Below are 20,628 nucleotides of genomic sequence, written 5' to 3'. Positions count from 1 at the left end.
TTTAAAGTCCCTTTTCATGCTGCAGTACATCCTACTGCATAACTCTTCTTACTGTATTAAAAACTGCTGGTACTGCAGGTGCTGCATCTGGTATAAGGCTGTGAGTTCTTGCTGCCTGGTCAGTCGTTCCTGGTCCAGTTCTCCCTAGGAATAAAGTGGTGAGGAAATAAATACCATTAAATAAACTGCAAAGAACCTAAAAGCCACTTAGTACAGGTATCTGAAATCAAAATAAATCTAAGATCTTTACCTCCCACTCTACCCTTTTACCCAAACACTTGAGTAAAAACTCAGACATCTTTAAAAACTAAACAGCGCCTTCTAGTGGAAACAGTGGTGTAAATATTATAAAAGATTCCCTGAAGTGGCAAAGGGTCCTTATTTCAGCTGCCATTCTCCATTCCTGCCCTTAAAGCTGAATGTTCAACTGTACTCCAGAGTTATTACTGTAACTGGAAGACTGTATAATTAGATAATGCAGAAATTAGAGAAACTTGATATAATACAGAAAAATGTAAAAGTATCTAAAGGTCAAAGGAAATGCTATAGAATTTTATAATGGTATATAAGGAATGCAGGGAGCCAGTATCTATCTTAAAGATGTTAAGAATATAAAAAGAGGTCGAGTGCAGTGGCTCACACCTGTAATCCCAGCACTTTGGGAGGCCAAGGCGGGTGGATCACGAGGTCAGGGGTTTGAGACCAGCCTGGCCAACATGATGAAACCCTGTCTTCACTAAAAATACAAAAATTAGCTGGGTGTGGTGGCACACACCTAGTCTTAGCTACTCAGGAGGCTGAGGCAGGAGAATCATTTGAACCTGGGAGGTGGAGGATGCAGTGAGCCTAGACTGTGCCACTGCACTCCAGCCTGGGTGATAGAGCAAGACTCCATCTCAAAAACAAACAAACAAACAAACAAACAATATATATATATATATATATATATATACTTTGATAACTATAACTCCCCCAAAATAAAGTGTTTCTGTTGCTATTAATACATCATGAGTTAGAAAAAATAAGTTGCAGTAAAATAAAACTAATTTTTTTAGCTTATATGTGAAATAATATGACGAATTTAAATTATGAAAAGTTACAATCAGGAGAAAGAAATATGAAGTATAAGATAACAGAAGAAAAAGTGTAAGTATGACAGACTAGGTAAATCATAAGTTTATATCTTTATTATATATTGATTATAGTTTGAAATAAGACATTTGATACACAATTTCTTGGGGTAGGGATTATCTGAAATTCAGAGACATTTTTCTTGCTTGTTCAATACTGGAGGATAGCTAGTACCTTAGGTTCATCTAAAATGTCTACATGAAAAACTAAGTTTCAAGGTATACATTCATCATGAAGGGGGGCTCTCTTAATCAACAATATTCAGGGCAAAGACAATAACAGACAGGAAGCAGGGCTTTGCACAGTTTCCCTCCTACACAGGTATGACTGAGGCTCAGCTCCTCTAACTGGAAACTGGGAAGCGGACTACTGCAAGCATGCCAATATCCAAGAGATGAGCTTTCAGCTTCTGCGATGTGCAAGATCAAAGCCCATCTTAATTTCAGAGAAGGGAAATAAAGCTTAAACTTGATATATAAGTTAAATTTATATGCTGCAATACACAGTATAATTTTTCTTGTGACTTAAAACAACTAGGATGGTGTGAGAAAAAATTCCTCTCACCTAGGAATCTTCCATTCTAGACCACTGCTCTCCACAAACTATAGGTCTCAACACATTAGTGGATTTTGAAATCAAATACTGGGTTAAGATCAACATTTAAAAGAAAAAAAATGGAAAAAAAGCCACTTTCCTCACCTACACACTCCCTTGACTACAGAGTGTAGGTCTTACTCATCTTCATCTCCTAAGAACCTACTAGGAGGCCTGGCACAGGCCCTCAATATACAATTGATGAATAAGTCAATGATAACTTTACTGTAGAAACGCAGCGTCCATACTAAAGGTTTATGGGCTGGGTACAGTGGCTCATTCCTGAAATCCACCACTTTGGAAGGCCGAGGTGCGAGGACCACCTGAGCCCAGGAGTTTGAGACTGGCCTGGGCAACATGGCGAGACTCCATCTCTTTAAAAAAAAGGAAAAAAAAAAAAAAGGTTTATGGTAATTTTTAACTATAGCCCGTCACCAGACAGTCTTAACCTGGAGAAGAAAAAATGAGGTACAGGTGACAAACCTCCAAAAGGAACACTACTGAGAGAGTCCAAGAGCAGCCGCAAGAGGAAGAAGGCTGTCCCTGCCAATGGTACCCCAGTGTCAGAGCCCTAGGGAGATCACCAGCATTAAGGTTCCTTTTATTATTATTTTTTTTTGAGACAGGGTCTCACTCTATTGCCCAAGCTGCAGTGCAATGGCGCAATCACGACTCACTGCAGCCTCGACTTCTAGGCTCAAGTGATCATCCCACCTCTGTCACTGATTGCCACCACATCTGGCTAGTTTTTTATGATTATTATTTTGTTACTATCTGTAGAGACAGGTCTCACTTCATTGTTCAGGGTGGTTTTAAACTCCTGGGCTCAAGCAATCCTCCAACTCTGGCCTCCCAAATCCCTCCCACACTGGGATTACAGAAGTGAGCCAATGTGCCCAGCCATGGTTCCATTTTTTAATTAAAATAACAGTAACTAAATTTCTTTTAAGTCCTCAAAATATTTTTGAAGCACTGGTAACATTTATTTTAAGGCAAACCTCAAATTTAGAAACATTAAGAGTGAGAAGGCAAGAGGCAAATCAAGTGGAAGAGAGGGGAATGTTTATTCTAACTAGAGGCAGCAAAGAAAGTCAAAGAGCTCAACTGTGTTGAAGCCTAGCAGATAAAGGTAAAAGCTCTGAAATGAGCTTAGAAAGGTAAGGTGCCAGGCATTGCAGGACCTGGTTGGCAGGACCTGGTAGGTAGGCCAGGACAAGGTGTTGGTCTTCATTTTACATTTGCTGGAATGTTACTGAAGGATTCCATTTCTCTGTTGGGGAGGAGGTGGCGTGTGAAGAGGACAGGCACAGGTTACTTGAGTTTTGAAAAGATCATTATAGCTAAGTATTCAGTCTTCCATTCAGACTTTCCCTTACTATTTCCATTAATTTCAAAGAACTACAATTCCTTCATTAGATGATATATCTGGGTTGTGTTTTCAAAGAGAATCAAGTGTTTCTGTGACTAATATGTATTTCAGGTGAGGTGGAAGGTACTTACCATATGGGGAGGGGGAGCTGGACCTGGGGAAAAGGGAACCCTTCCCCACATTTTCATGATATCGCCAAGAGGTTGGAAGCTTTCATCACATGCTCTCTTCACCAATAAAGACATAGTAAAATAGCCCGCCTGAAACCATTCTGCCATCTCCTGATTATTGAAGGGACCTATAATAGCACCAATTAAACAGAAGGACAATAAGAAATCTTTCAGACTCAGAGAAAAAAAATATTTCCTGCATCTGATCCTCATTGAGGTGGCATCTGTCAAAAGGTTTTATACCATCTAATTTAATTCACCTCTAAAGGTAGCTAACAGACTTCTAATAAAATAATTTTAAAATAAAGTCTGTGTTTATACATCCCAAATTATCAGCAGTACTTCAATTATAAGGAGCATAACTGTCTCTATCTCAATCTCCACAACAATTCATGTGTCAGTAAAGTATGATACAATTGAAGAGTTAAGTATTTACTAGACTTTGTATCATTTAGGCATAAAGAATATAAACATGCAAGGCTGAAAACGTTCTCCAATTTTCATTTTCTGCCATAGATTAGTGAAAGGGAGGCAAAATGTAAATAATAATTAAGACAAATTATAATTCACTCTCTGATCTTGGTAGTGGGGAAAAAACGAGTATTCTCTGAATGTTTTATAATATGACATAATCAAGTATTTCATATACAAAAAAGACATAATCAAGTATTTCATAGACATAAAATTAACATACAAATTCACTCTGATCAAAAACCATTAATTCATTCAACAAATATTTACTTAACATTGATGATATACGATGTAGACAGTAGGGATATGGCAATAAATAAAGCAAAGCCCTGGAACTTCCACTTCAGAAGATTAAGTAGACGTGCTTTTCCCTATTCCTCCTCTAAGTACAACTAGAAACCCTGGACACTGTATTAATATATAAAACAAGTAACACTGAAAGGTGGAGAGAAGAAGGTAGACTGACTAGGGGTCTCGGTGATGATATGATCATGAATTCCCTGGTTTTTCTTTTGATAGCATATATCACAGATTTGGAGATGAAGTCAGCAACCAAAACACATGACCTAATTATATGCTATCTACAAGAAAGTCACACAAAATATAACAAAGTCGGCAGATTGAGGAGATAAAAAGATATATCATGCAAATATTAACTTAAAGTAAGCTATATTCATGTTTGATACCGTTGACTTCAGAGCAAAGAAAATTATCGGAGACAGAGAGATGTAATAAAGAAGGGTCAATACACATAGAAGATGCAGGAATTGTAATATGTATGTACCAAACAACAAAGCTCCAAAATATACGGAGCAGGATCTGACAGAACTGAAAAAAAGAAACAGACAAATCCACAAATTGAAGACGTAACCACCACGTGATAGACCAACTAGCAGAAAATCTGCAAGATTACAGAATTCAACAACAGAATCAACCAACAGAAGTGAAATGACTTTACAGAACATTCCAAATATAGAAAAATACATATTCTTTTCAACTAACCACAGAACATACAGCAATAATAGAACATATTTGGGGCAATAAAACAAACATAAAAAGATTTTTAAAAATTGAAATCATATTCAGTGTATACTGCTCGAGTGATGGGTGTACCAAAATCTCTAATCACCACTAAATAACTTACTCATGTAACCAAGTATCACCTGTTCCCCCAAAAACCTATGGAAATAATAAAAAAAAAATCACATATAGTATGTTCTTTGACCACCAAGAATCAAGCTAGCAATACAAGAAAAATAACAGGAAATCATCCAAACACTTAGAAATCCAAAAATATACTTCAAAATAATCCAAGGGTAAAAGAGGAAGTCTCAAGGGAAATTAAAATACACAGAACTGAATGGAAATAAAAATACAGGCTGGGCACAGCAGCTCATGCCTCTAATCCCAGCACTTTAGGAGGCCAAGGTGGGAAGATCACCCGAGGTCAGGAGTTCGAGACCAGCCTGGCCAACATGGTGAAACCATGTCTCTACTAAAAAACACAAAAATTAGCTGGGCATGGTGGTGCATGCCTGTAGTCCCAGCTACTTGGGAGGCTGAGGCAGGAGAATTGCTTGAATCTGGGAAGCAGAGGTTGCAGTGAGCCAAGATGGCACCACCACACTCCAGCCTGGGTGACAGAGTGAGACTCAGTCTCAAAAAAACAAAAAAAGAAAATGAAAATAATGAAAATACACATATCTAATTTTGTGGGATACAACTAAAGAAGTGCTGAGAAATGTATAGTATTAAATGTTTCCATTAGAAAAGAGAAAAAGTTCCAAATCAATAATCTAAGCTCCCACTTCATAAATCTAAAAAGAACAAAATAGAGCCGGGCATGGTGGCTCATGCCTGTAATCTCAGCACTGTGGGAGGCCAAGGCAGGCAGATCACTTGAGATAAGCCTGGCCAACATGGTGAAAGCCCATTTCTACTAAAAACACAAAAATTAACTGGGTGTGGCGGCACGTGCCTGTAATCCCAGCTACTTGGGAGGCCGAGGCACAAGAATCACTTGAACCCAGGAGGCAGAGGTTACAGTGAGCCAAGATCACGCCACTGTACACTAGCCTGGGTGACAGAGTAAGACTGTCTCCAAAAAGAAAAGAAATAAGATAAAATAAAATAGAATAGAATAAAATAAAATAAAATAAAATAAACCCTAAGCAATCAGAAGGAAAGAAATGAGTAGAAATAAAACTGAAAATAAGAACAACTCTCTATTTCAGTGCAAGAGAGAAAATGCAGTGAAATAAAGAACCGATTTTTAGAAAATTTCAGTATAACTGAGAAACCTCTAGCAAGACTGACAAGAAAAAAAGAGAAATACACACATTTCCAATATCAGAAATGAGATATCACTACAGAACCTGCAGACATCAAAAGGATAATAAGGAAATACTACAAACAACTCTACACATATACATTTGATATCTTAGACAAAATGGACCAATTCATTTAAAAACACAAACTACCACAACTCGCTCACATAAAATAGATCATTTAAATAACTTTAAAACTACTAGGGAAATAGAAAATATAATTTTTTAATTTCCAAAAAAGAAGGCTCCAGGTGGGTTCAATGGAGAACTCCACCAAACATTTAAAGTAGAATTAACGCCAATTCTAAAAAACCTCTTTCAGAAAATAAAAGGGGAAGACATACTTTCCCATTCATTTTATGAAGCTAATATTACCCTGATACTAAAACTACACAAAAAACTAAACTATAAAACAACATCCCTCATGAATACAGATACAAAAATCTTTACCAAAATATTGGAAAATATAATTCACCAGTATCTACAAAAGATTATGTATCATGACCAAGTGGTATTTATTTCAAGGATGCAAAGCTAGTTCAATATTCGAACAGCAATCAATATAATCCACCACATGAAACGGTTAAAGAAAAATCACACGATCAATCAACAGAGGCAGGAAAAGCATCTGACAAAATCCAATACCCACTCACAATAAAAACTCTCAGAAAACAGGAATGAATGGCTACTTCCTCAACTTGATAAAGAACATCTATAAAAACCTTACAGCTAACATTACATTTAATTATTAAAGACTGAATGTATTCCCTTTAAAAGAACACAGGAAAACAAGGGAAGGATGTCTACTCTCACCACTCTCACTCAATATAGTGATCAAACACACAATAAGGCAACAAAAACAAATAAAAGGCATACAGATTTAAAATGAAGATATAAAGCTGCCCCATCTATGGATAAATATGACTGTCTATGTAAAATCTCAAGGAAACTACCCAAAGAACAGAAAGCAAAAAGAACTCCTTGAGCTAATAAATGAGCTCAAACATTTACTATCACTGGGAAAAAAAAACCAAAAAAACAAAAAAACTGAGATGCTCAGATGTAAATCTATACATACAGAATGTATGCTGAAAACTACACAACATTGATGAAAGAAATCAAAGATCTAATGACACAGACAGACACACCAAGTTCATGAACTAAAAGACTAACATGGTAAAGACATCAATTCTTCTCAAACTGATACAGAGGTTCAACATAATTCCTATCAGAATCTCAACAAGATTTTTAGTAAATACAGACAAGATTATCCTAAAAATTTTTATGGAAAGGCAAAGGAACTACATAGTTAAAAAAAAATTTTAAAAACAAGATTAAACTGGGAAGAATCAGTCTACCCAATTTCAAGACTTATTATACAGCTACAGTAATCAAGATTGTATAGTACTGGTGAAGGAAGAGACAGTGATCTATGGGACAAAATTAAGAAGTAGAAATAGAAACAGAACCACAAAGAAATAGACCCACACAAATATGCTTAACTAAATTTTAACAAAGGTGAAAGAAAACAATTTAAGAGAGAAAAGACATTCTTGGTCCTGAAGCAAATGGATACTCACTGAGAAAAAAACAGCAAAACAAAACTAGCTTACACGAAAATTAATTTAAAATGGACCGCGAACTTAAATGTAAAATATAAAAACTATAAAATTTTTCCATGAAAAAAAAAACTGTTGGAATCTAAAGCTTAGGCAAAGTGTTCTTGTTAAACTTAATACAAAAAAGAACCACCTATAAAAGAAAAACATTTATCTATTGTATTCATCAAAATTTACAACTTTTTGCTCTGTGAAAGACCCTATTAAGAGAATGAAATGAGAAGATAAAGACTGACAAAAAATATGTGCAAACCACATATCCATCAAAGGACTAGTATCTAGAATCAGTAATCAAAAATCTCTGAACAGGCTGGGCACAGTGGCTCACGCCAGTAATCTCAGCACTTTGGGAGGCCGAGGCGGGCGGATTACCTGAGGTCAGGAGTTCAAGACCAGCCTGGCCAACATGGCAAAATCCCGTCTCTACTAAAAATATAAAAATTAGCCAGGCATGGTGGCACACGCCTGTAATCCCAGCTACTCAGGAGGCTGAGGCAGGAGAACTGCTTGAGCCTGGGAGACGGTGGTTGCTGTGAGCTGAGATCGTGCCACTGCACTCCAGCCTGGCTGACTAGACTCTGTCTTAGAAAAAAAAAAAATCTCTCTGGACAAAGGAAAGACCTGCCCTGATGGCTTCTCTGGTGAAAACGTACCAAATATTTAAGGAAAAACTAATCATAATCCTTCTCAAACTTTTTCCAAAAACTGAAAAGGAAGGAAGACTGCCTATACTTCCTAACTAATTCTATGAAGCCAAAATTACCCTGGTATCAAAGTCAGACAAAGGTTCTAAAGAAAAATATAGACAAATATCCTTTATGAACATTGATGCAAAAATTCTTAACAAAATACTAGCAAAGCAAATTCAGTAATATATTAAAAAGATTATACACTATAATCCAAGTGGGATTTATTTATTCCTAGAATGCAAGGATGGTTCAAGGCATCAATATATGAAAATTGATCAATGTAATTTACCATATTAACAAAATAAGGGGGAAAAAACCACATGGTCATCTTAATTGACACAGAAGTAGTATCACCTTTTCATAAGGGTCAACAAACTAAGAATAGAGAGATCTACCTCAATACAATAAAAGTCATATATAAAAATCCCACAGTGGACATCATATTCAATAGTGAAAGACTGAAAGCTTTCCTCTAACATCAGGAGCTAGGGAAGGATGCCCACCTTCACCACCTCTCTATTCAAGATAGTACCAAATGTTCTAGTCAGAGCAACTGGGCAAGAAGAAGAAGAAGAAAAAAAACATCCAAATTAGGAAGAAGTCTGTTCACAGATGATATATAGTCTTTTATGCAGAAAATTCTAGATTCTCTTTTTCCAAAAACAGGTTAGAAGTAAAAAACAAATTCAGCAAAGTGGCAGGACACAAAGTCAAGACACAAAAATCAGTTGCATTTCTATACACTAACAATGAACAATCTGAAAAGAAAATTAAGAAAAAATTTCCCTTACAATAACATCAAAAAGAATAACATACTTAGGGATTAACTAAGGATGTAAAAATCTTGTACAAAGAAAACTACAAAACACTGCTAAAAGAAATTAAAGACCTAAATAAATGGAAACACATCCATGTTCACAGACTGGAAGACTTAACATTGTTACAATGTTACAAAGCAATCTCCAGATTAAAGGTAATCCCTATTAAAATCCCAATGATGCTTGTTGCAGAAACAGAAAATCCATCCTAAAATACATACGAAATCTCAAAAGAGGGCAAATGGCCAAAACAATGTTTCTTTCTTGAAAAAGAGCAAGAGATCTATCATGCAACAATGACTATAGTTAATAACAATGTATTGTACTCTTAAAAAACACTGCCAAGTAGATTTTTAAGTGCTCTCACTACAAAAAATGATTAGTACGCTTGTTAATCAAACTGATTTAGCCATCCATAATATGTATGCATATTTAAAAACATCATGTCGTATACAGCAAATATATAATATATATGTCTTTTTTTTTTTTTTTTAAAGACAGGGTCTTTGATACTCAAGCCGAGTGCTGTACTCACTGCAGCCTCAACTTCCTAGGCTCTAGCAATTCTCCTGCCTCAGCCTCCCAAGTAGCTGGGTATACAGGTGCGTACCACCACACCTGGCTAATTTTTTATTATTTGTAGAGACAGGGTCTCACTTATGTTGCCCAAGCTGGTCTCAAACTCTTGGACTCAAGTGATCCTCCCGCCTCAGACTCCCAAAGTGCAGAAGATTACAGACATGAGCCACCACGCCCAGTCTCTTATGTGACAATTTAAAAATGTAATTAATAAAATTTTTTGGCCAGGCGCAGTGGCTCACACCTATAATCCCCCTTTGGGAGGCCAAGATGGCAGAAGAAAGACAGGGAGTACCACTTACAGCCAGGAGTTCAAAACCAGCCTGGTCAACATAGCAAGAATTTGTCTCTTTTTTTCTTTTTAAGATGAGGTGGGATCTCTTGGCTTGGCGCAATGGTTCATGCCTGTAATCCCAGCTACTTGGGTGGCTGAGGCAAAAGAATTGCTTGAACCCAGAAGGCAGAGGTTGCAGTGAGCCAAGACCGCCCCACTGCACTCCAGCCTGGGTGACAGAGCAAGGCTCTGTCTCCAACAACAACAAAAAATAAAATACAATAAAAAAGTGAGAGACAGGGTCTCACTATGTTGCCCGGACTGATCTCAAACTCCCAGACTCAAGCAGTCCTCTGGTCTCTGGTCTCAGCCTCCCAAAGCAATGGGATTACAGGCATGAGCCAGCACATGTCAGCTGAGACCTCGTCTCTAAAAAAGAAAAATAATTAGCTGAATGTGGTGGTGTGTGCTTGTTCTAAAGAGGCTGGGGTGGGATCACTTAAGTCCAGGAGTTTAAGGCTATGGTGAGCCATTATCATACTACTGCACTCCAGCCTGGGCAACAGAGAAAGACCCTGTCTAAAAAGAAAAGAAAAAGCTGGAGGACTCACATTTCCTGATTTCAAAATTTACTACAAAGAGTAATCAAAACAGTGTAATGCCCACATAAAGACAGACATATAGACCAATAAAATAGAACAGAGAGCCCCAAAATGAACCAGAATACATGGTCAAATATTTTGAAAAGGATGCTAAGACTATTCCATGGAAAAAGGACAAGCTTTTTAACAAATGGTACCGGGAAAATTGGATATCTACATGCAAAAGAATGAAATTGGATTCTTACCTAACACCATATTCAAAAACTCAAAATGGATCAAAGATCTAAGTGCATGACCTAAATCGGTAAAACTCTCAGAAGAAAACATAGGGCAAATGCTTTATACAACATTGGATACAATAATGATTTCTAGGATATGACACCAAAAGCATAGGCAACAAAGCAAAAACAGACAAATTGGACTTCTTGAAAATTAAAAAAAAAAGTGCATGATAAGACATTATCAGCAGAATAAAAAGGCAACCCAAAGAATGGGAGAAAATATTTACAAATCATGTATCTGATAAGGGATTAGCATCCAGAATATATAGAGAACTGAAACTCAGCAACAAAAAAATTAACAATTAAAAAAAAAAAAAAAAAAAGGCAAAGGACTTGAATAGACATTTCACCAAAGAAGGTATACAAACGGCTAATAAGCACATGAAAAGATGCTTAACATTCCTTATCATTAGGAAAATGCAAATGAAAACTACAATGAGATACCACCTCACACCCATTAGGATGGCTACTATTAAAAAAGTGTTGGTGAGAATTTGGTGAAATTAAAACCCTTGTGGACTGTTTTTGAGAATGTAAAATGGTACAGTCACTGTGGAAAATAGTATGATAGCTCCTCAAAAAATTAAAAATATAACTACCACATGATCAAGCAATTCTGCTTCTTGGTATATACCCAAAAGGATTGAAAACAGGGTCTCAAAGAGATAGTTGTACCTTCATGTTCAAAGCAGTATTATTATTATTACTATTATTATTTTAAAGACAGGGTCTTGCTCTGTCATCTAGGCTGGAGTGCAGTGGCACTATCACAGCTCACTGTGGCCTCCAACTCCTGGGCTCAAGTGATCCTCCTGCTACAGTCTCCTGTGTAGGTGGGACTACAGGCACACACCATCCCACACCCAGTTAATTTTTAATTTTTTTTTATAGAGACAAGGTCTCTCCATGTTTCCCACGCTGGTCTCAAACTCCTGGGCTCAAGCAATCCTCCCACCTCAGGCTCCCAAAGGGTCAGAATTACAGGCGTGAACCACACCGCACCTGGCCCATAACAACATTATTCACAATAACTGCAACATGAAAACAACCCAAGTGTCCATCAATAGATGAAATGGATAAGCAAAATGTGTAATACACCTACAGGGGAATACTATTCAGTCTTAAAAAGGAAGAAAATTTTGACACACGCTACAACATGAATGAACCTTGAAGACATTATGCTAAGTGAAATAAGCCAGTCAAAAGACAAATACTGTACAATTCCACTTACATAAGGTGCTTAGAATAGTAAAATTCATAGAAACAGATAGTATAATGGTAATTGCCAGGGACTGGAGGAAATGAGGAATTATCGTTTAACGTATACAATTCCAATTTGGGAAGATGAAAGAGTTATGGAGACGGATGATGGTTGCACAACATTAAAAATGTATTTAATACCACTGAACCATACATTTAAAGATGGCTAAGATGGTAAATTTTATGTGTATTTTAATACAATATTTAAAATGAATTTAAAAAAACGTAAAATAAGCAAACAATCCAATTAGGACATGAACAAAAAAAGACATGAAACATGAAGAAAAACTTGAATGAACAGAACAAATAGATGGCCAGTAAGAACATGCAAAGATGATCAACATCATTAGCCATTAGGGAAATGTAAATTTAAAACCCCAATGAGATATCACCACACACCTGTGAGAATGGTTAAAACAGAAAAATAGCAACAACATCAAATGCTGATAAGGACGTGGAGAAACTGCATCGCTCATAGATTGTTGGTGGGCACATGAAATGGTATAGCCACTCTGGAAAACAGTTTGGCAGTTTCTTTTAAAACTAAGCATACAACTACCATACAACTCAGCAACTGCACTCCTGGGCATTTAGCCCAGAGGAACGAACACTTATGTTCCCTCAAAAACATGTCCATAAATGTTTATAGCAGCTTTATTCATTATAGCCCTAAAACTTCAACAAACCAGATGTCCTTCAATGGGTGAATGGTTAAACAAACTTTGATAACATTCATATCACACAATACTACTCAGTAATAAAAAGACACAAACTATTGATATATGCAATAACCTGGATTAATCTCCAGAGAATTATGCTGAGTGAATAGAACCAATCTCCAAAAGTGTGATTCCATTCCATTCTTGCAATGACAAAACACAGAGCTGGAGAACAGATGAGTCATTGCTAGAGGCTAACAAAGGAGCGGGGGTAGAAGGGAAGCTCAGGTGGCTATAAAAGAGCAACCTGAAGAATCTCTGTGGAGATGGAAAAGTTCTGAATCTTTTTTTTTTTTGGAGACACAATCTCCCTCTGTCACCCACGTTAAAGTGCAGTGGCACAATCTCGGCTCATGGCAACCTCTGCCTCCTGGGTTCAAGTGATTCTCATGCCTCAGCCACCCAAGCAGCTGGGACTACAGGCGCATGACACGACATCCAGCTAATTTTTGTATTTTTAGTAGAGATGGGGTTTCACCATGTTGGCCAGTCTGGTCTTGAACTCCTGGCCTCAAGTGGGCCACCCACCTTGGCCTTCCAAATGCTGGGATTACAGGCATGAGCCACCACAATCAGCCATGTTCTGAATCTTGACTGTACAAATGTCAATGTCCCACTTATGTTACTGTACTATAGTTCTGCAAGAGGTTACCACCAGGGGAAGCTGTGTAAAGGGTATATGTAATCTCTCTGTATTATTCCTTATAATTACGTATATAGCTATGATTATCCCAAAATAAATTTGATTAAAACACACACAGACACACACACAAAGCCCTGCTCTCATATATCTTACCAGACTGTAAACAATGAACAAATATGTAAAATGCCAGGTAGTAATAAATGCTGTGAAGAATAGGCAGGGTAAGGGGATTGAGAGTGGAATGGGGAGTTAATTCACTGGAGAGAGCTCACAGGGTAGGCACACAGTAAAATGCTATCATTAAAATTACACTAATATGAAGTGACCAACCAATTTCAGGGTAACAGGATAGATTTCAAAAGCAGAAATGAAGAATCAACAAATATCCTTTATAGATAGATAGCACTCTGTGCCCATTCTAATCGAACTTATACACCACACAAATCTTCTAAGGGATTCATGTGTAACACAGTACTATCTTTTATCTGACATTTTTAGTAGTTCTCTACCATTTTTATCAACTCCACTTGAAAACAAAACAGTTAAGGTCCTCCAACACTACTGCTGCCATCATCTTTTCACAGTCAGGGAAATGGAAACACAGAGAAGGTGAGGAGGTTACCTGCCTCCTTAACCAACTGAGATGCCAGAGCTGACAGTCTTAAACATTTTGCTTAAGTTTTAAAAAGTCTGAAACATTTGCTTAAATATTATCCCTGTCATATTTGTCATCACATTCTGCCTTGTATTCAATTTTTTTTTTTTTTTTTTTGAGACAGCATCTCACTCTGTCGCCCAGGCTGGAGTGCAGTGGCGTGATCTTGGGTCACTGCAGGCTCTGCCTCCTGGGTTCAAGCGGTTCTCCTGCCACCCTCCTGAGAAGCTGGGATTACAGGCACCCACCACCACATCCGGCTAATTTTGTATTTTTAGTAGAGATGGAGTTTCACTATGTTGGCCGGTCTGGTCTCAAACTCCTGACCTCAGGTGATCCACCCACCTCGGCTTCCCAAAGTGCTGGGATTACAGGCGTGAGCCACCACACCAGGCTGTATTCAAATTATTTTCACATAGGTTGACTAACTCTAATACAAAAATCTGAAGTCCAAAATGCTCTAAAATCTGAAACTTTTTGAGCATCACACAAAGGAAACATTCAATGGAGCATTATGGAATTTGGATTTCTCAGATTAGGGATGCTCAACTGGTATGTACAATGCAATTATTCCAAAATCGGGAAGGAATCTAAAAACACCTGAAATCAGAAACACTTCTAGTCTATGTGTGTGTGCGCGCGTGTGCTTGTTGACTTTTTTTTCTACTATAATTCAAATTAAACAAATCCCTTCTTAGAGATTCTGGAAGTAATGGCACACACTTCAGTACTTAAAGGAGAAAGGAACAACTTGCCTTGAATTTCTCCCTGAGGATCTTTGTAATACCACTTCTGCATTGCTTCATGCATCAATGGAATTGACACTCCTTTAGCTCTGTGCTCCTGCAGTTTTGATGCCAATCTTTCATCATCTAGTGCACTGTCTTGGAGATAAGCCACCATTTTCTCAGCTTGCTAATAACAGAAAAACAGAAATCAAGGAAACAAATGATCCTAAATTAGTACTTGTACACAAAGTAACAATGACTTCCCTTTTTTTTTTTTTGGACTACTTGATCTATGAAAGTCACTATGCAAAGGACATAGCAGGTAACTTCTCCCAACAATGCCATGAAACAGGTACTATCCTCATTTTACAGAGGGGGAAACTAAGGCTCAGAGATGCCAAGTCTTGCTCAAGGTCTCAAAATTACTAATCAAATCAACTAAGATTAAAACAAAAACTGCTCCGGATCAAAGCCCCGGGTTCAAATCAACACTAGTAAGAGTACTTTGCTTGTTTTTAATAGAGACGAGGTCTCATCATGCTACCCAGACTGTTCTTGAATTCCTGGGATCAAGCGATCCACCGACCTCAGTCTCCCCAAGCAGCTGGGTCTACAGACACGCACCACCTTGCCTGGCTAAGAGTACTTTTTAAACTAATAAGCTACTGGTCAACTCTAAACGGTATAAACTAAACCTGTAAAAAGAATGTTAATAGAACAAAAGGCTCAATTAATAAATTATAAATAAAATCTCTTACAAGTCTTACTAAGACACTATCTCACTTTTTCCTTTCTTCAGCATTTCCTGCCACTAACCATCCCAACCCAAAGGGAAGAGAAATTCTTTCACAGAAATGCAAGCTATCACTTACTTTACATATAACAATGGTATACACAATCTTGGGGAAATTTAGAGACATGAATAAGATGTTAATGCTCTGACAGTTTAACTATTTTCCCCGTTATACTTGAAGCAAAAATTACAGAAGATACAGTGACCATCCACAGCTGCTTGTACTCACCATTTTTGGCATTCCACTAATGTCCAAAAAGAAAAAAGAAAAGTAAATAGCTAGGGGCCACCTAAGAGCAAAAAATAACCTGACATAATGACTACTACATAGCAGAAACTTATAAGCATGAAATGAATTGAAAGACAATTACTTATACAAATAAACACTAAATTTCCAATTTTTCCAGTACTTAAAATCTAGTGACAAAAGTTTTATATTTGAATACTCATGTAATGCCTGCTAATTTTTATGGCAGTTTAAGAGGAGACAAAAAGAATTAACAGGATTTCTACCTGCTCCAAATGTTTGAGACCTTCTTCATCATCGGGTTCTGTGGAAACACTGCCCATACCAGGAGCACCTACAACTGGCGTTTCAACTGGCCGGAGGGTAGGACTAGGATTGGGAACAGGAGGTGGAAGTATGAGAAGAGGAGAGGCTGTATCTGAAGCAATCTGCGACAGGGGCTGCTGGACATCAGCAACCATTTCTAGGGGGAAAAAATAAGATGAAAATCCTTTGAAATACAGAGACTTGTATGAAGGCTAACTACATTATCAAGTCGCACAGCCTGCTAACTGGGTCCAACAGAAATGTGAGCCCTGTCATGAACAGTGAAGTTACTTCAATGGAAAAATGTAATACTGCTTCCTAGAATGACAAAATTACCTACACAGAATGACAAAAGGTAAGAGTTAAAAGGTACCTAAAAGGTGATTCTCCAGGGCTTACCTGTGTCACCAGAGCACCTACCCAGTTATAGGCTGACCTCTTAAAAACAATCAGTCTAATCCTTTCTTCATAACATGTCTCCAATTGTAAAGGATAGTTATCAATGCACCCTAAATCTTCTCAAAGATATGTCATCTCTCATCAAAACCTTTACTGAAAATATCAATGATTATGCTCCTTAAGTACCTGTTTCAAGTCATGATTAATATAATTCAATACATTACATCTTGTAGGATAATGAGAAGCACTTGGAGTCTACCTGTACAGCGCAGGATGTTCTTCTCAATAGGAATACAAATTACAAAAGAGGTTCTGTCTTGGTTCCTATTTCTAACCTCTCAGTGTGCAGGCTCTTAAGAAGGAAAAGGGGGATGGAATAATTAGGTATAATTGCAGTTTCCCCTTTGAAATCTTGTTTGTTCAATTACAGATAGCTTCTCCAAATTCCTGCTCCTCTCACTGACTCATTCTTTGCCATACTTTTTAAAAGGATAGTCTATACATGCTGTCTCCACTTTACGCACACCTGCTGTAAGGGGACTTCTACTCTCATCTCTCCAGTAAAGCTCCTCTCTCAAAGATAAGCAGTGACACAAAGTTGCCAAATACAATGACTTTTCCTAGTCTTCCTCATCCAATCTCTTAGTAGCATCTGACATTATCAACTCAATTCTAAGCTAACCCATTCCTTAGTTTCCCTGCACTCTACTCTCCTATCTCTACTTTTACCTCTGAGGATTTTTCTCTGGTTCCTCTTCCTTTACCCTTTAAAAATGGGATTTACTCAAAGTTCTAATCTCAGTCCACTTTTCTTCTTACCCCTAATAAGTGCATGCAATATTTTCAATTTCCATTCTCTCTCTAGCCCTAAACTCTTCCCATCTAGCTACAGTCCCTCATTCACAACTGCTCTTTGGCCATCCCCACTTAATTTCTTCTCATCAACACCTCAGAATTACTGTTCAAAACTGAATTTATTCTCTTCCCTCCCCAGTGTGCTCCTCGACTTCCACTCTATGGTGAATGGCACCCTAATCCTCTCAGGCTCTTTGGCTCTTCCCTCTTCTTTTCATGTGAATGGCACCATAATCCTCTTATACTCCTCTTTGGCTCTTGCCTCTTCTTTAACCTGATATCCAGTCAATGACTGAGTCCTGCCAATACTTATTTTAACATCTCCTCTGCCACAACTTCCCTTTACAGGTGTACTACCTACCCCATAGAGACTGCTCAGGAGTCTAAGTGGTCAGAGTGAAGCCGAACTGTCATCACAAGATAGTCTACACCCCGCTGTCAAATCCATGTTCTAACCATGTTTCCCAATATCCTCCTTTTCACACTTCATATTTCATCAAATAAAAACGCTGATTTCCTGCCCAAGCCTGGATCAGTCCCACTTCTTCACTTCAGCTTTCACTGCTCCCTAGTACTGGAATGCCTTCTCCCAATTCATCTAGCTACACTTACCTCCAAATTCTACTTACTATTCCAAGATGTGTTCAGAGACCACCTACTTCCTGAAGTATCCCAAGAGTCTGCCAGCAGTGAACCCTTATCTTACTTTGTGCTCTGGAATAGTGATACATGCACGCTTTATCTCCCCTACACACTATAAATCTGGAGTTTTGACCTTTAATGTACATCTCTGAAGCTGTCTCAGAATATGCATATCTAGACTTGATCCAAGAATCTCCTGAATAAGGCTTCAAGCATGTTTATTCAAAAGAATGTACCACAAGTAGTTCTGGGGCATATCCTACTACAAATCAAACTGTCTCAAAGATATGCCAGTCTCACAGTGCCTGCTATGTAGAGTACAGATTCAAGTACTTGCTGAGCTACTCAAGAAGCTAAGGGCAGGAGGATCACTTGAGCCCAGGAATTCGGATCCAGCCTGAGCAACATAGCGAGGCCTTGTCTCATTTTTGTTGTTCGTTTTGTTTTTAGAGACGGGGTCTTGCTATGTTGTCCATGCTGTTCTCAAACTCCTGGGCTCAAGTGATCGCCCCCATTTCAGCTTTCTGAGTAGCTGGGATTACAAGCACATGCCATCACACCCAGTGAATCTCATCTCTTTAAAAAAAAAAAAAAAATCAGCTTTGTTCTAGACATTTAAAAAATTGAAAAATTCTTGGTTTGAGTTCTCAAAGTATCAGTCTACTGGGAAAACAAGGTAATAAACATCTTTATGATATTATAATGCTATGTTAGAAATAAGGCTGATTGTTTAAGAAACAAAGGAAGAAGACACCTACCCTAGTCTGGGGGCTTTGGATGGAAGAGAGTTTCAAGAACAGAGAAAACGATGTGCTAAGGTATGAACCCTAGAAAACAGGAGATATTTCAGGACCTAGAAGGCTTTGAGGCTGGTGAGTAGAATGTGAGGGAGGTAAAGAGGCTGGCAATGAAACTGCACAAAGGGAAGCAGATGCCAGATTGTGCAGTGTCTCATATGTCATGTTACAAGGTATGAATTTTTACAGTAAATGAATCAAGCAACCCTTCAACGTCAGGCATTACAATGACATTTTCTAATATGTACAAGAAGAAACATGGAAATGAGCATTAATATTGCCTAATAAAGTATATGAGCAACTTAAACCAATACATTAACACTGAAAAAGAGATATATTTTAAGCTTATTGTGCCACAGATTCATATATGTTCTCTTCTTGGCCTCTTTTAGAACAATGGCATTTTGGTGTGTCATCTGGTAATTTAAGCTGGGCACATAATCAGTCAACACATGAAAGGAAGGTAACTGTCTGATATGGGAATCAAAATAATGCAAAGGATCTGACACCCAGTTCACTAGTAATGACACGGTGGCTATGTCATAACACCTTAGGACAGGAGATTCCAGAGCTCCACCCTTGCAGATTCTCTGTTTTGGTAAATTCTGAGACAGACACATAAGTGAGAAGCCCTCCTTGACTGGGTTTACTGGTAAAATAATCTATTCTGATAATTCACCCACTAAAAGCAGTTCTAGGAGGCATAAGTAGAAGCCTATCTTATCAATGATCACTGGCCTCAGCAGAATCCTATTTTAGCTTGTCTATTCCCACAAATACATACCATCCGCTCTGCTGGGCACTTTGGCTGGTAGACTATTTTCCATCCGAGTCTCCTCTTCAGCTTTTTCCGTTTGCTCGGTTTTTGGTTCATCTTTCCTCTCAAACTGTGATGCTTCCTGAGACTGATGGTCTGAAGGAGTGCCTGGTCTAGCAGATGATAATGAGGTCTGGGGAGTTTCCTCACTAGCTTCTGGAACACGAAGTAATCTTAGTTGAACTTAGGAAAGTTTTGGTTTGATGGAGGAAAAAAAAAGTAAAGGGCAAGAAGAGGCCTTACCAACTCCTATTCTATCTGTTTTCTCTCCTTCTTTCTTATTTGTCTTATCAGGTTCTTTGGCCTCCTCATTATGGCTACCCTCAGAGTCAGAGCACTCCTCCCCTTCGTCCACAGGCCGGAAGTCCATCTCCTGCTCTTCTGGAATAGGCTCTTTCTGCACTTTCTGTAGCAAGAGAATAAAACCAAAGATCAACAGCAGATTTGGCTTTGGTATAAGGTTAATGTTGGTCATGACATTTAAAACACATTTCTTACTTTTAGAGAGAGGAATGCTCCAGATGAGTCAAATGTGCCCATTTCTTCTTCAGCATCCTCTAAGCACCATTCGGGCAAGCTATCCCTGTCATCATCTATGCTCCCACTGCCAGAGCGAACCCTTCGGTAACCCCTTTCATCATCTCTATCTCGAAAATCAAACTCGAACCTTCGACGTCGTTCCATGTGTTCCCGCCAGCCTGCAGAACGAGGGCCATCTGAGATGAGAAGGAGGACACAAACCTTAGAAAAGTTTTATGACAGTATTTGAAAAAGAAAATCAGGAATAGAAAATAAAGGAGAAAACTACAAGTGACTGCAAACTCAAATGGACTGACCTAGTAA

General features: G+C 38.1%; 1 protein-coding gene across 4 annotated transcripts in view; it reads right to left on the bottom strand.

Annotated features, from left to right (window-relative positions):
• The window catches only part of GIGYF2 (GRB10 interacting GYF protein 2), a 164,644-nt gene that overhangs the window by 48,547 nt on the left and 95,469 nt on the right, over nt 1-20,628 (bottom strand). For 2 of the 4 annotated variants that reach the window (XM_025404237.1, XM_025404238.1), the window contains 7 exons: nt 20,284-20,501; nt 20,029-20,191; nt 19,753-19,941; nt 16,236-16,432; nt 14,957-15,116; nt 3,226-3,392; nt 53-144 (listed from right to left, as the gene is read on the bottom strand). In XM_025404237.1, the coding sequence (XP_025260022.1) occupies nt 53-144; nt 3,226-3,392; nt 14,957-15,116; nt 16,236-16,432; nt 19,753-19,941; nt 20,029-20,191; nt 20,284-20,501 (1,186 nt within the window). The remainder of the gene's footprint in view (nt 1-52; nt 145-3,225; nt 3,393-14,956; nt 15,117-16,235; nt 16,433-19,752; nt 19,942-20,028; nt 20,192-20,283; nt 20,502-20,628) is intronic. The other 2 variants (XM_025404240.1, XM_025404239.1) reach the window with 2 other exon arrangements.

This window comes from Theropithecus gelada, chromosome 12 (assembly GCF_003255815.1).
Source record: "Theropithecus gelada isolate Dixy chromosome 12, Tgel_1.0, whole genome shotgun sequence".
NCBI classification, from domain to species: domain Eukaryota; kingdom Metazoa; phylum Chordata; class Mammalia; order Primates; family Cercopithecidae; genus Theropithecus; species Theropithecus gelada.
This window is presented reverse-complemented; position numbering and strand designations above follow the sequence as displayed.